Source organism: Vidua macroura, chromosome 16, assembly GCF_024509145.1.
Source record: "Vidua macroura isolate BioBank_ID:100142 chromosome 16, ASM2450914v1, whole genome shotgun sequence".
NCBI classification, from domain to species: domain Eukaryota; kingdom Metazoa; phylum Chordata; class Aves; order Passeriformes; family Viduidae; genus Vidua; species Vidua macroura.
In genome coordinates, this window is record NC_071586.1 from 15,811,900 (window position 1) to 15,826,803 (window position 14,904).

The 14,904-nt window shown below is 55.4% G+C and overlaps 1 protein-coding gene across 3 annotated transcripts in view; it reads left to right on the top strand.

Moving 5' to 3' along the window:
- Nucleotides 1-14,904, top strand: part of TRAF7 (TNF receptor associated factor 7) — a 30,470-nt gene that overhangs the window by 13,446 nt on the left and 2,120 nt on the right. For 2 of the 3 annotated variants that reach the window (XM_053992328.1, XM_053992329.1), the window contains exons 5-18: nucleotides 2,294-2,410; nucleotides 3,641-3,733; nucleotides 5,379-5,412; nucleotides 6,938-7,121; nucleotides 7,805-7,939; nucleotides 9,025-9,242; nucleotides 9,444-9,517; nucleotides 9,995-10,043; nucleotides 10,168-10,295; nucleotides 11,290-11,372; nucleotides 11,761-11,800; nucleotides 12,410-12,526; nucleotides 13,572-13,694; nucleotides 14,436-14,555. In XM_053992328.1, coding sequence (XP_053848303.1) covers nucleotides 2,294-2,410; nucleotides 3,641-3,733; nucleotides 5,379-5,412; nucleotides 6,938-7,121; nucleotides 7,805-7,939; nucleotides 9,025-9,242; nucleotides 9,444-9,517; nucleotides 9,995-10,043; nucleotides 10,168-10,295; nucleotides 11,290-11,372; nucleotides 11,761-11,800; nucleotides 12,410-12,526; nucleotides 13,572-13,694; nucleotides 14,436-14,555 — 1,515 coding nt within the window. The remainder of the gene's footprint in view (nucleotides 1-2,293; nucleotides 2,411-3,640; nucleotides 3,734-5,378; nucleotides 5,413-6,937; nucleotides 7,122-7,804; nucleotides 7,940-9,024; nucleotides 9,243-9,443; nucleotides 9,518-9,994; nucleotides 10,044-10,167; nucleotides 10,296-11,289; nucleotides 11,373-11,760; nucleotides 11,801-12,409; nucleotides 12,527-13,571; nucleotides 13,695-14,435; nucleotides 14,556-14,904) is intronic. The other variant, XM_053992330.1, reaches the window with a different exon arrangement.

Here is a 14,904-nt window from a genome sequence, read left to right on the forward strand (position 1 = left end):
AAAAAAAGCAGAGCAGTGTGCTCTGTGTGCAGGGCAGGGATTGCTGCGTGGCTGGTGTTGTCCTGCCTGGACACAGTGCCACAGGTTCCCACCTTGCTGTGCCTGCATGGAGCTGGGACCAGGGCTGTGCTGGAGCCTCCAGCTGGGGGCTGCTCCTGTCGCTGAGGTGGTGGGAACTGCAGCTAAAGATTGCACCTGAATACTGGAACAATTGGATGCCATGGATGGAGGCTGCCTGCCTGTTCAAAGTCTTTTACAGGGAGCTTCACCTCTGAGCCACAGGCTGGATTGAATTGCCAGCAAAAAACTCTCCATCTTCCATCAGATGTTTGAGTGCTCCATCCTTGGGCTGCTTGAAGGTGTGCCTGATGTTTAGTGCAGAAGTGAGGTGTCTCGAGTTTTATCCTTGTTTGCTTGGCAAAACCAAGGCTGCAGATACCCAGAGGTAACTGCCAGCACACCCTCTGCCATTCTGTGTTGTCCCCACAGCCTGGGGGGAGTGAGGGATCCTTCTCAGCCCATCCCCTTCTCTGCTGTGCAGTTAACACCAGCATTTTCCAAACCAGGACGCAGGGAGCTGAGCCCCAAGTCTTACACAAACCTTCTGTGTCTCACACCCCTGCCCCCTGGGAAACCTGCAGGCCCTTCTCTGTTGGTGATCCTCACTGGATGCTGCTGGTGACAAACCTGCCTCCCTGCAGAGCCTGCCTTTGCTGCCCTCACCCCCCTGTCACCTCCAGAGTGGGAACTGTGCACAGTCATTCTAGTTATTTTAATAATTTCTGCTACTAGTGGAGGAAAATAATAAAATGAATGGATTCACATAAAATGGATTTACCTCATTATAACCATTCCTCCTTAAGGTTTATGTATTTAGTCAATAAATATGCTGTCTTTAAAGGAAAGACGTTTATGCTTTGGCTTCTAAGCAGATGCAGCATTTCTGAGTTCCTCGGAGCCCAGGATCATACAAATGAAGCAGCAGAGCAGTGTGAGGAACCAGCAGGATCCTGGTCTGCTGCTCTCCTGCAGCCCAGCCAGGCTGCACTGGGACTGCAGCGTGCTTTGTCTCTGGGGAGGGCAGCAGCCTCTGAACCTCATCTTGCAGCTTCCATTGCTGCATTTCCTGCTGGCCCCACTGCCCTCCTGCATTCTTTGTCTGGCCTTGGCTCTGATGTCACCCACTTTGCCCCAGGGCAGGCACACAGACTGCAGCTCCCGAGGCTCAGATGGAGCAGGAGGAAAAGCGTTTTTCCCACAAGGTGCAGGACAGGACTTCAGCAGGGTCTGGTCTGTGCAGCTTTCCCTGTTCCCTGGGCAGTGCCAGGCCTGGCCTGGGCCAGGGCCAGGGAGAGTCCCTTTTCCAGTGGGCAGCCAGGATCTCCAGAGCTCCTTCCAGCCAGCACTCCTCAGGAGACTGACAGAGGCTACAGCCAAGCCTTGGAGAGTACGACACGTGCAGATGCTCATCCATCGTGCCTTGTCTGAAGTGTCTGAAGCTTCTGGCTTCATTCTTCCATTTCTTTGTCCGAGCATCCATTCTGCTCATAGAAGAGCTTTATTCCTGCTCTCTGCACCTTTTGCACTCCACCAGCAGCGTCTCCTCCAGAGTAACCCCGCAGTTACTGCACTGGATCCTCAAATCCAGTCTCCCCATGGTCTGCAGTCTCCAGTGGCGCTTTGACACGGAATGGCACCTTGGCTACGTGTGCTGGTTGATATTCCAGCAGCAGCATTGCCTCAAAGCCAATCCCAAGGCCGCCGTGGGCAGAGGATCTCTCTGGATTGGCGCGCGCCGTGTCCGCTCCGCTCTCCCCTCCCGAGCAGGAAGCGGCAGAGCCGGGCTCACAGAGAATTCAATAGAAGGAAGTCTCCACACTTACGCAAAGAAATTTGGCAGAAGTTAGATAGTGAGTGCAACAACAAGTGCTGCTGCAGAGATTAGAGGCATTGCAGGAGCTGGAGCAGTCTCTGGGGGAGATTTACAGAGCTTTCCATGAAGGATTAGTTCTTCCAGACCGTTGCTTTGCGGGTGTGCACGGTAAGTGTGCAGGGAATGCACCTTGGAGAAAGTGATGTGCTTGGAATTTCGATGTCAGCCTGGCTTAGGGAGTTAAACCCGAGTGATTCCTGTCTCTGGGCACGGTGCAGGGAAGGGCACACAGCAGCAGGGCCACTCAGTGCAGCTGGGAGTGGAGCAGCTGAGTGTTGTGGAGGGGGAAAACTGAACTTGAAGGCTCTGCCTGGAGTTTGGGAATGACTTGCACTGACCAGAGCTGCTCTGTGTCCGCAGCCTCCGATCAGCACCCCGCGCCGCTCCGACTCCGCTATCTCCGTCCGCTCCTTGCACTCCGAGTCCAACATGTCCTTGCGCTCCACGTTCTCACTCCATGAGGAAGAGGAGGAGCCAGTAGGTATTTGGGATTGTCTGAAGGAGCAGGATTAGGAAGCTCAGTGTCAAAAGTGTAACTTAGTGGACTGTCGTGAGTACCCGGAGCTCTCAGGGGCAGATTTTGTGCGGTGCCTGGCTCAGACTCCTGCTTTTAGCTTTGATCCCACCGCTGACTTTGCATCCTCGTGTACCATTTCCCTGCCTGGAATGCGAGGACAATGGTGAGGCTTTTCTGCTTCCCAGAAAAACTGTAAGTCTGTGCAAAGTCCTGCCTGAGTCCTGCAGCAGAGCAGGGTGGGTTGCAAGGCTCAGGCTGGTGGTCTGGCCCCAGGCAGCAAGAAAATACAATTCCCTGTGGATTTGGAGCCCCATCCCCATTCAGGGCTGTGTGGCACCCCACAGATTTGAATGTAAGCCCCAGGAGGGTGCAAGGAATTGTCTACATGCTGGGGGAAGATACTTTTAAACTGAACTTAGCTTGTGACCCAGTAACCAACCCCAAACTGGATGAATAATCGGTCAGGCGGCGTTCTGCCACTGATCTGGGATAAGAGTTTGTTTCATATTTGGGAACCCAGGGGGCCGTGTTTGCATTTCTGAGAGCAGCACAGGATGAAAAGACAGAGCAAACTGCAGAGATTGATTGGAAATGCTCTGAAATGTGAGCACGGAGAGCCATGGTGCTCTGGGAGGACGTGCTTGGAGCCCTGTGCTGGCCGTCCTAGTTGGTTATCAAAACTGGAGAGATGGGCCCATTGCAGCAGAAACAATGTTGTTTCTGCTTCCTGAGGAGTGAAGGAGCCCTTCCTTCAGAATGCTTCAGAAACACAAGAGTGCAGGCTGCTTTAAAATTGCTCTTAAGCTCAGGCTTAGCACAATTTTGACAACTCTATGCTCAGGCCAACCAAGGACAAAGTCCCAGCCAGTGCAGCTCATGCAGTTCTGGTGACTGAATCACTGGCAAATAAGCTGGTCTGTGCAGTCTGCTGTCAGGTGCTGATCCTGCCAGATGCTCGTGGCCCCCAGTTTGTGATGAGCTGAGGGTCTTCAGCCATTCCCAAGTTCATTCTTCCCCTACCGGAACTCAGCAGATCCAGACAGAATTTTATGTTGATGTAATAAAACCCTCAGTGTGCCCCAGGCTCCCCGAGGCTCATCACTGAGGGATTGTGTTATTCTTTCTGCAGAGCTGCAGGCTCTTGGTTTGGACTAATGCACGCTGTCTGTGTCCCTGTGTGTGCCCTGCAGGAGCCCCTGGTGTTTGCAGAGCAGCCGTCCGTGAAGCTGTGCTGCCAGCTGTGCTGCAGTGTGTTTAAGGATCCCGTCATCACAACCTGTGGGGTAAGGCATGGCTCTCCCAAATAATCCTGTGTGAGCCACAGCCAAGCCTGGGCCGTCCCCTCTGTCTCTCCCTGGGGTCTGCCAAGCAAAACTAGGGCTTGCTTAAAGTGGGATGGCTTTTCCCAGGAGAGCTGTACTGTCAGCCACCCCATCCCAGCCATGTTCAGTCTCCTTGCTGTGGCTTCCATGAGGTTGAAAACTCCTCCTGAAGGGCTCTGCAGGAGCTCCTGGGCACCCCAGGAATGACTGTGCTCTGTTGTGAAGGAAGTGTTGCTTATAAAACAAGAATGGCTTGAAGCTTCATTTAGTTAATGCTTGCAAAGGGATTTGAGATCCTTAAATGAAAGGCACGAGGTATTATGAATGTGCTTCTGGATTCCATTTTACTGGGATTTAATAGAAGCTGTATATTATTCCTGTGCTACTTGTGAAGAAAGATGGCTTTGAGATGGCTCTAATGCTTCTGATGTGATCTGATCACCAGGATGGGGCTGCAGCAACAGCAGCAGAGCTCAGGATTGTTTATTGCAGTGAGGGTGCTATTCCCCAAAAGTGCTGGAAGCTGCTGCAGTTTGGCTGCACCATTCCAGTAAGCAGCTCTGCCCAGAGACACTGAGATTTACTGGTTAATGTGGAAAAAAAGCCCACTGCAGGAAGCAGCCTGGCTTCATCTGCAGTCCTGCTCTGGCAGCTCTGGAGGGAGCTCAGTGCAGCTGTGCCGGGCAGGAAAAGGCCATGGGAGCAGGGCAGCAGATAACAGCTCCAGAGGGGGACTCACAGCCCTGCCAAGAGCTGGCTCTGTGGCCGGGGAACGTGGCTGAGGAGGCTCCAGGGAATGCACAGGGCAGGATCAGGACCAGTGGGATGCTGCAGCCTGTATGTTCATTAGTGTGTTTGCTATTTTGTCAAGTTAAGCTGTCAGAACGGAGAGGGGAGCTATTTAAAGTGCTCAAATTTACAGAGCACTTAATGGGCTTACAAACCAGCTGTTCCATCTGCCTGGCAGCAGGACAGGGCAGCTTCTGCTGCCGTGAGAGGGCTCCAGAGGGATGGATGTGATGGGCTGACTGGGCAAGGACAGGGAGAGGCCAGGCTTCCCCTTCCCCCGAGGGCTTCTCAGGGGAATGGGAGGGATGGCATGGGCTACAGTGGAGGGTGAAGTAGAGAAACCCTGTGCAGATGTGGAGGGTAGGAAAGACTTGGATGTGTTCAAGAGCAGGCTGGATGGAGCTCTGAGCCCTGGTCTGGTGGAAGGTGTCCCTGCCCATTGGAAGGGAATTGGAACTTGATGATCTCTAAGATCCCTTCCAACCCAAACCATTCCAGGATTCTGTGATCCCGTGAATATCAGAGTGTGGCAGAACATGCCCCCAGCTTTGTCTTGCACCACAATCATGGCCTGATCCTGAACGGGGAGAGCGTCAAAGCTCCAGACTGTGTGTTCAGGACCTGTGCTTCACCCTGAGCTGCCTGAGCAAGCAGCTGGGGTTTGCCCTGTGGTGCTGAGCTAAAACAGGCAGAACAGCTGCTGAGGCTCCTGAGCCTCAGGCTTTGCTATCTCCCACCTTTCCCATCGGTAGCCACAGGGAATAATTTGCCCGCTCTCGTTTTACGCTGACGCTGCTGTTCCTCTCTGTCTCCACAGCACACGTTTTGCAGGAGATGTGCCTTAACATCTGGTGAGTACAGAGCTGTTCTTGTGTGATGCAGCCAAAACACTGTTATTTCCTGGTTGATTTGCTTTCACCTAAAGAGAAACCTGCAGAAAAATGTCCAAAGGGCTTAAAACAAGCTGTCAGTCAGACGTGCCACTGCAGCAGTGAGGGGCTGGGGGCCAGTGGTACACTCTGGAGCATGGGCACTGCAGAGAGGGCTGGGCACAGGATGTTCTCAGATCCTGGAAAATGCAGTGGATAATCCCAGGATAATACATGTCTCGCCCAGAGTTGACCCACTGATTTCAAACTGAAAGCTCTCTGTGTCTGCCTGGGTAAAGAACCAGGGGCCTCATTTGGCATCAACCCCTTCTCCCCCATCCCCTCAGTGCCAGGGCTCTGGCCCCTGACTGAGCCCCACTGAGCTGCTTTAGCTCACCCAGAACCCTGGGAGAGCCCACACCCCTGGCTGCTGGCCTGGGCTAACCAGCTCCCACTTGGGTTGGACTTTGGCTACAAAAAAAAGACATTTTTTTGGCACGAGCCTGTGCCCCTCTTGGCAAGCTGTTGTTCAGCACAGAGCCAAGCCATTGGCATCACCAGAACAGCGAGCCCTGAGGAGGCTCCCTGGGGAGTCCTGCAGAGCAGCTGCTCTTTCTGCCTTAAGATTTTTTTGTGTTCCACATGCCAGAGGTGCCTCTGCTTTGCATGTTAATCCCCTCACCGTGCTCTGCCACATCAACCCCAACCCACAGATCTGTAGCAAAAGGCTTTGCCATTGCAATCCCCATGCCTGGAGTGTTCCATAAACAGCTGGATGAGGCAGAGCTCAGTTGATGAGGTGGTGATCGGTTCAAGGCTTGGACTCGATGATCTTGGAGGTGTTTTCCAATCTAAAGGATATGGGTTTCAGTGGTTGCTGGCAGCAGGAGCTGAGCCCAGGCCTGGGTGAGGAGCAGGTTATGGCTGGGGCATCTGGTGACTTGTGCTCACTGCCTGTGAACACTCACCCTTCAGCCAGCACAAGGCAGTCTGAATCAGCGTGGGCTTCTTTCATTGGCAGCTCCCTCAAATCATTGTGGATTAACATAAACTGTAACTTTTCCATGCCCCCAAGACAAACCAAAGGCTTGCAGACCTTGGGTGAATATTCCTGGCTCTTTCCATGGCCACTCACCTGGCAGTTGGCTGACCTGACCAGGGAAGGCAGACAACCACCATTTCCACGCAGGGGCTCTGGGAAATGCTGGTGCCCTGTCTCAGCCCTCACTGACCGTGTCACCCTTCCCTTCCCTTCCCTTCCCTTCCCTTCCCTTCCCTTCCCTTCCCTTCCCTTCCCTTCCCTTCCCTTCCCTTCCCTTCCCTTCCCTTCCCTTCCCTTCCCTTCCCTTCCCTTCCCTTCCCTTCCCTTCCCTTCCCTTCCCTTCCCTTCCCTTCCCTTCCCTTCCCTTCCCTTCCCTTCCCTTCCCTTCCCTTCCCTTCCCTTCCCTTCCCTTCCCTTCCCTTCCCTTCCCTTCCCTTCCCTTCCCTTCCCTTCCCTCCGTGGCAGAGAAGTGCCCCGTGGACAACGCCAAGCTGACGGTGGTGGTGAACAACATCGCGGTGGCCGAGCAGATCGGGGAGCTGTTCATCCACTGCAAGTACGGCTGCCGGCCCGCGGCCAGCAGCAAGCCCACCGCCTTCGAGGTGGACCCCCGCGGCTGCCCCTTCACCATCAAGCTGAGTGCCAGGAAGTGAGTGCTCCTTCCAGCCTGGAGCAGCCAGGAATTCTCAAAATTCCTCTCCCGGGCAAGGGCTGTGCCAGCCTGGCCTGCCCCGGCTGCCCTGCGGCTCTGGGGCCGTGCGGCTCCTGCTGGCGCTGCTCTCTTGGCTGTGCCACGGGGATGGGCAGGGTGGCTTCAGGGGATGGCTCAGATGGGCAGGTGGGCTGGTGTCAGGGGGAGGATGCTGTTTTCTGCTCCCTGAGTGCCAGCACTGGGACAGGGGGTGCGTTGTGAGAGCGGCCACCGCGCGTTTGGGATGAAACTCCATGGCTGAGGTCAAATAGAGAACCTGGCATTCTTTTTGTAAGAGGAATTATCTTGGTTATATCCTGTGAATTTGAAATCTACCTCCCTCCCCATCCTAAATGCATTCCCTCTTTTCCCTGTCTGTTGCCTGTTGTTGATGGCTGCCTGAAGGCTCAGCCCATCAGCTGCAGAAGTAGATGTGCCCTGTGCAGATGTGGCCTATTGTTACTCTCCATTTTCTGGCCAAATGAGAATTTAAAGCTGGAATTGCAGTCTCAGAGCAGGAGGCTTTGGATCATCTGACAGCCTCACAGGGCTGGTTTGCTCCTCTCCTGATGGTCTGTGTTGTTCTCAATAATTTTTGCTCGTTGCTGATTTTCCCTGCCTTTGCTTCTCTCCGTGGACAGGGATCATGAGAGCAGCTGTGATTACAGACCCGTGCGCTGCCCCAACAACCCCAGCTGCCCTCCCCTCCTCAAAATGAACCTGGAGGCTCACCTGAAGGAGTGTGAGCACATCAAGTGTCCCCACTCCAAATACGGGTAAGGAGCTGATGTTTTCGGGTGGGGAAGCTGCACTGAGCTCATTACTGAGCTGCTTTTTGGCTGCTGCAGCCTTGGGGTGGCCTTGAGGCCTCTGAGCAGCTCTCCCCAGCGCTGTGCATTGGCCTGAGGCTGAGCTGGGGGTTGCAGGGGTTGCAGGAGGCAGCCCCGGAGCCTCTGGGTGGGAACAGGCAGGTCACGGTGAGGAGGAGGAGGGTGAGTGCACAGGCAGAACAGCTGCAGGAGAGTCAGAGCATGAAGAGAGGGGGGTGAGGACAAGAGTAATTTGAGCACCATGGCTGTGTCTTGCCAAGCAGGCCTTGTCCCAGGTGAGGGAAGTGCTGATCCACCTCAGAGGGTTCCCTGTCACCCAAGCCCCAGGGCAACCCCTGCCTGGGGGAAAGAGAATTCACAGGAAGTTCTTGCAGCACTGGCACAGGGCAGTGGTGGAGTCCCCACCCCCAAGGGATTTAAATGCCATGTAGATGTGGCACTTGGGGACGTGGGTTAGTGGTGGCCTTGGGGGAGCGAGTGGACTCGATGGTCTTAGAGGCCTTTTCCAACCCCAACAGTTCTGTGATTCCATGATCCTAAGCCATGTCTTGGCAGAGGCAGAGCAAGGCAAGTCCTGGCAGAGCAGCCCTGACTCTGCCATGCTGCAGGCCCAAGTCAGCATCTGCTGAGGTCAGCTGCAGTTTTTTCCACTGGTTTTGATGGCTCCTGGTGAACACAACAAACTGATGCCACACGCTGTCTCCTGCCCAAGAACTGCTTTTCCTTGCAACTTCCCAGACAAACAGTCTAGTTTGGGGCCAATGCCCTGGCTGGAAACTGGCAGCTACTTGGCTTCTCTTGTCCTGCAGTTGCCTCTCCCAGCAGGATCATAGAACCATTAAAATTGAAAAAGCCCTCCAAGATGATCAAGTCCACCCTTTGAAGGATCATGAGCCACAATATCCCTGCTGCTGGCAGGAGGAGCAGGACAGCTGGGGACCCACACAGGCCTGGGAGCTCCCTTGAGGAGACAGCTGAGCAAGGAGTCTCCAGGTGAGCCCTGCTCCAGCCAGCATCTGCCTTCCCTTCAGGTGTGCGTTCATAGGAAACCAGGACACCTATGAGACCCACCTGGAGACCTGCAAGTTCGAGGGGCTGAAGGAGTTCCTGCAGCAGACAGACGATCGCTTCCACGAGATGCAGGTGGCAATGGCCCAGAAGGACCAGGAGATCGCCTTCCTGCGCTCCATGCTGGGGAAACTCTCCGAGAAAATCGACCAGCTGGAGAAGAACCTGGAGCTGAAGTTTGGTGAGCGTGCACCAGACGAGCTCTGTGGTCAGAGCTGTAGGGACAGGGCAGCTCTTCGGGGTTGCTCATTTCAGGGTTGCTCTCCCTGCTGCTGATGGCACAGTGTGTGGCGAGGTTGGGTGGCAGTGGCTGCCCTCTGCCTGTTCCCTGGGATGCCACCAGTGGCTCTGCAGTGACCGTGGGCCTGTCCCTCTCTCGCAGATGTGCTGGATGAGAACCAGAGCAAGCTGAGCGAGGACCTGATGGAATTCCGCAGGGATGCCTCCATGCTGAACGTGAGCACGGGCCCTGGGCTGGAGTTACCTGGCTCTGCCCCTAGCTGGGCTTCTCCTGCTTTGGGGAGAGCCTTCTGCTCCAAAGCCTGGGCCTTTTACAGGGGCATTGTCCCCTCCTCCCTGCCTGCAGAAAGCAGGGGGATAAGCAGATCCGAGCAGTCTGGTGAATTGCAGAGTGAGGACAGTATATTCTGAGAGGTATTTCTGGGCCTCTCTGAATACTGGAGAGGTTAATGCAGGTGTGAGGTGCTGTCAGAGCCCCGTGGTCTCTGGAGGGAGGTGACAGAGGGAGGTGGCAGTCACAGAGTAGAGCAGAGACCTCTGGGTCAGAGGATGAGTTGGCTGCTGAGGAAGGGCCCTGTGGGCATCAAGAAGACAAGAGGGGTTGTGGCAGTGGAGGGGACAGTCCTGAAGCCATGTCCAGGGTGGGCTGGCCTGGATGGCTCCACAGCTCACACAGCTTGTTGTGTTTTTCAGGATGAGCTCTCCCACATCAATGCTCGGCTCAACATGGGCATCCTTGGATGTGAGTATCCCCATTGCCTGGGGCTGGGTGTGGGGGATGCCCAGGGAGCCCTCCTGGCTGCTGACACAGCTGTGCAGAGCAGCAGCACTGCTCTCCCTCCCTCACCTGCCTCTCCTTTCTGCAGCCTATGATCCTCAGCAGATCTTCAAGTGCAAGGGCACCTTTGTGGGCCACCAGGGCCCCGTGTGGTGTTTGTGTGTGTACTCCATAGGAGACTTGCTCTTCAGTGGCTCCTCAGACAAAACCATTAAGGTAAGAGCTTCCCTCTTCCATGCACCTTCTGCATTTGCACGTGGAACAGAAGCTGAGTTCACTTGTGGGGTGGGAAGATGTCACTTCCTAAAGTTTTCTCCAAAGAATCAAATGATTCTTTGTGATTATAGTTGGACAAAATTCTCTGCAAGGAAACATTATGTGCTGGTGAAATTGAGAGACAGAGATCTTTGCAAAGCCCTGATTAGAATCTCATTCCTGCAGCTGCTGGTTTTGCTTTATGTGGCATTTAGGGTATTCAGGACTATTTCAGCTTCTGATTTGATGTTCCTTTGTTATAAAAAGTCATCTTTGAACAAAACATTTGTCCCTGATCCAGTGTGTCCTTTCCCTGTTTTATGGCATGTTTGTTTTTCTTTGTCCTGTTTGCAGTAACTCAAACTGACAGCCCTGCCCCGGTGCAGCCTCAACAGCCCTTCCCAGTGTCACCGTGGTGGCTGCTGGTGGCTGCTGGCCAGGCTGGGGACCCCCATGGGCTGCCACAACTAACCCTGCCAGGAGCAGAGCTTTGGTTTCGTTGGTTTTAGAGCCACATAGCAGGAAATGGATATTGCTGTACATTAGGGAAGGAAAGCAGATTTCTCCCCTGTCCTGGCTGCTCTGGGCGCCACATTCCCACTTGAGAGAGTGTGTGCTCAGGGGAAAAGCCTTTGCAGTGGCAGAGGAAGCTGTGCTGTGCCACTGGAGCCCTGGGATGGGGTGGGAAGTGCTAAAGCAGGAGCCTGAGAGCTGCTCCTTTGTCTCAGCTGCTGGCCTGTGTCTTGTTAGCTTCAGCCTGACCCTCTGCAGTCCATTCCCTTTGCTAGCCAAGCCTCCAGGCCTGGGGGCTGGCAGGCAGTGCCCAAGTGACAGTGCCCAGGTGACAGTGCCCAGGTGACAGGCAGTGCCCAGGTGACAGGCAGTGCCCCAGTTTCCTCCTCTGGGTGCTGACATCCTGCCCAGGCTCCAGCCTCTGCCTCGTGTTTTCTGCTAGGTGTGGGATACCTGTACCACATACAAGTGCCAAAAGACCCTGGAGGGTCATGATGGAATTGTGCTGGCTCTCTGCATCCAGGGGTGAGTGAGGAGGGACACCTGTCCCTGGGGAGAGTGGGGACAGCCCCGGGGCCCCTGAGCATGCCCTCACAATTCCCATGGTCTGCCCTGCATGTGCCAGATGAGGCACGAGAGGCGTATCTTGCCTCTTTGCTGTGGAAAAATGGGACAAAGAGTGTGTCTCTGTGGTCTCCCCTGTGTCCTGGTTCCCTCCCCTGGTCACCAGCAGGGTGCTTGGCTCCCTGCTCCACTCCAGCCTGGCCTCCCACAGGAACTGGGCCTGCTCTGGGTGGGCGAGCTGCCATGGGGGTGCAGCTCCTGTCCCCCCAGTGCCAGGGAGGAGCTGGGTGGGCCCCTGCCATGGTGCTGGCCCTCGGTGACGCCGCTTTGTGTCCCGCTGTCGTTGCAGGAACAAGCTGTACAGTGGCTCTGCTGACTGCACCATCATCGTGAGTACCCCTGGGGGCACCCACAGGGGGACTGCCCCTCCCGTGCCAGGGTGGGGGGCTCATAACCCTCCTCTGCTGGATCCACTCCTGGGGTGGGCTTGTGTTAATATTTACCCCCCCAGCCCTCTGGAGTTACAAGGCTAGCCCAGATCTGAGAGAGCTTTGGGGGGAAATATTACAGGGTTAAGGCAAAAGATGCCAAAAGAGGCTCTAACCCCCTGATGTGGTCCAAGACATTTATTCCATAGGAGGAAGAGGGAAAGAGAGTGAACAATGGAGGAGCATGGCCTTTTCTACCCTCCTGTTCAGGAAAGGACAATTGGCTCCCAGCCAATTGGGTCCAGAAAGGAAGGAAGGGTTAAACTAACATGGTTACAGCTACAGGGGTCTCTGGGGGTGGAAAAAACATTCCCCAGAGCAATGCAACAGGCTTGGGGCTGGATTTCCTCCTTGCAGCTCCTGCCTGGGGGCAGGGGGCTGTGCTCTGGGCTGGGGCAGGGTGGCCAGCCCAGCCCCTCATGGGTGCTCTGCTTTGGTGGGCTTGACAGTGCTGGACTTGATCTCAGAGGGCTGTTCCCACCTAAACCATTCCATGATTCTTGTTTGCAGGTCTGGGATATTCAAAACCTGCAGAAGGTGAACACGATCCGAGCACACGACAATCCTGTTTGCACTTTGGTCTCCTCACACAACATGCTCTTCAGTGGCTCCCTCAAAGCCATCAAGGTGCAGCTCCAGGGCTCCTCTGGGGCTGCTTGGGGACAAACTCTCAGGCAGACGTGTCCAAAGAGGAAGGAAGTGGCATTTTGACCTGTAGGTGACCTTGTTGCCAAGGTCTCCTGAGCCACAGCACAGCCAGCCCTGCAGAGGTTTAGCCCATGCTCTGTGCTCAAGGGAAAGCTGTTCTCTGGCTGCAAAAGCACTATATTTCTTCCACCTCTGTAAACCTGAGGTGCAGCTGGACTATCCTGGCAGTTCCTGAGCATGTGTGTCCTCAGGCCCCCAACAGACCTGCCCAGACCATTGGGAATTGTGTCTGGGCTCCAGAACTGGCTGGAGATTCAAGCTGTCTGTTTTGAAACCACCTCCAAAGGATCTTGAGTCTGCATTCCCTACCTAAAACATGCAGAAATCAGGAGCAGCTTTTCAGGCTGCCCTTTAAAGCCTTGGCTAGATTCCCGTGGTTCTGCTTCCAGCTCCTGGTGAGACAGCTTATGGGCCCGTCCATCTGTAAGAGGACTGTGCTCTTTTCTTTATCTGGGGCCTGGAGTGGTTCAGCTCTGGAGACAGCTCAAGGCTGGAGCAGCCACACAGCAGAAGGAGAATTTGGGGCCTTTTGGGTTTGTCATCCTTGGCCACTTCCTGCCAGTGAGCCAGGCAGGCTCAGAGTGAGTGGGGGAGTGAGATTTGCCAGTCCCTGTGTGCCAGGGGTGGGAGAGGAGCTTTGTGGGAGTGGAAGTGCAGGGCAGCTCCGTGCTGCAGCTGTGGTGTACATTTTGCAGCCCGTGGCTCTGCTAGGGAAGGGTCTCTGCCAGCAGTAATGGAGGCTCTGGGCTGGCTCCCTCAGGGAATGTGCTTCCTCAGCAGTTGCTGGGTTTTATCAGCAAGTCAGTGGGATCAGGCAGTTCCCATCAGGCAGGAGAGCTGGCACAAGAATCCCCACAAGAGCTGTGAGGGTGGGTGGGCAGGGAGGGTGGGCACTGCTGTCCGTGTCCTGCCCAGCCCCACTGAGATTCCTCCCTCTGTGTGTGTGTGTCCTTGCTTTCCACAGGTGTGGGATATTGTGGGTACTGAGCTCAAGCTGAAGAAGGAGCTGACAGGTCTCAACCACTGGGTTCGAGCACTGGTGGCTTCCCAGAACTATCTCTACAGTGGATCTTACCAGACCATCAAGGTGGGGCGCTGGCACTGGTGACACCCTGAGCCCCCTCTCCCCGTTCCTCTCTGTGCTCTGCACTGGGGCAGCAGCACCAGAGGCAGCTGCAGGGATGTGAGAGCACTGCTGACACGTGGGGTTTTCCTGTGCTGATTCCATCTCCGCAGGCTGGGCCTCGGGAGCTGCTGGGGAGGCTCACTGGGACAAACTGGGCCTCAGCCACGGCGCCTCGCGGCTGCCGCAGCCTTATCTGCACTGACACTCCTGCTGATAACAGGGGAAGGTCACTGGCTGGCTGCAGAGTTACCATAAATCCGTGTCAGGCTTCCCAGTGCCCTCCCTCCTCTGTGCTGGCTCAGGTTTTGATGAATAGGTCACCTCTCAGGGGTGAACTGTCTGGGGGACACAGGAAAATTGGAAGTTGCCCTTCTCAGTGTTAATGAATCTCTGTTATTTGGTCTGCACTGGTTTTTAGTTCTATCAGGGACTGGGCTGTGTGTACACATGTGTGCAGTCTCACACAAAGGGTGTGAAGTCTCCACACAACGTTCCCAACCTGAATGTTTAAAGCTGGGCAGCTAAATAAGATACCAGGGATTTGCTCTTCAGTGCTGGACGTTCCCAGCTGGATAGGTTTGTCCCTAAAGGTGTGATCTGGGCACACGGGGAGCCAGGCTGACTCTGTGCGTGGCAGAATGGCTGCAAGGGATCTCCCCTGTGGAGAAGGGTCTCATCCTGCCTCTGCTCGATCTCTCTCAGATCTGGGACATCCGGAACCTGGAGTGTGTGCACGTGCTGCAGACGTCGGGAGGCAGCGTGTACTCCATCGCCGTGACCAACCACCACATCGTGTGCGGCACCTACGAGAACCTCATCCACGTATGGATCAGCTGGGATGGGCCCCTGGGCTTGGGAGTGGGGACAGGGGCCTGGGGGTGGGCACCTGCCTCTGGCAGTCCCTCGGGCACAGCACCTGGCTCTGGCTGTCCCTTTGGGCACAGCACCTGCCTCTGGCTGACCCTTGGGCACAGCACCTGCCTCTGGCTGACCCTTGGGCACAGCACCTGGCTTGGGCTGTCCCTTGGGCACAGCACCTGGCTTGGGCTGTCCCTTGGGCACAGCACCTGCTTCTGGCTGACCCTTGGGCACAGCACCTGGCTCTGGCTGTCCCTTGGGCACAGCACCTGCCTCTGGCTGACCCTCGGGCACAGAACCTGGCTTGGGCTGT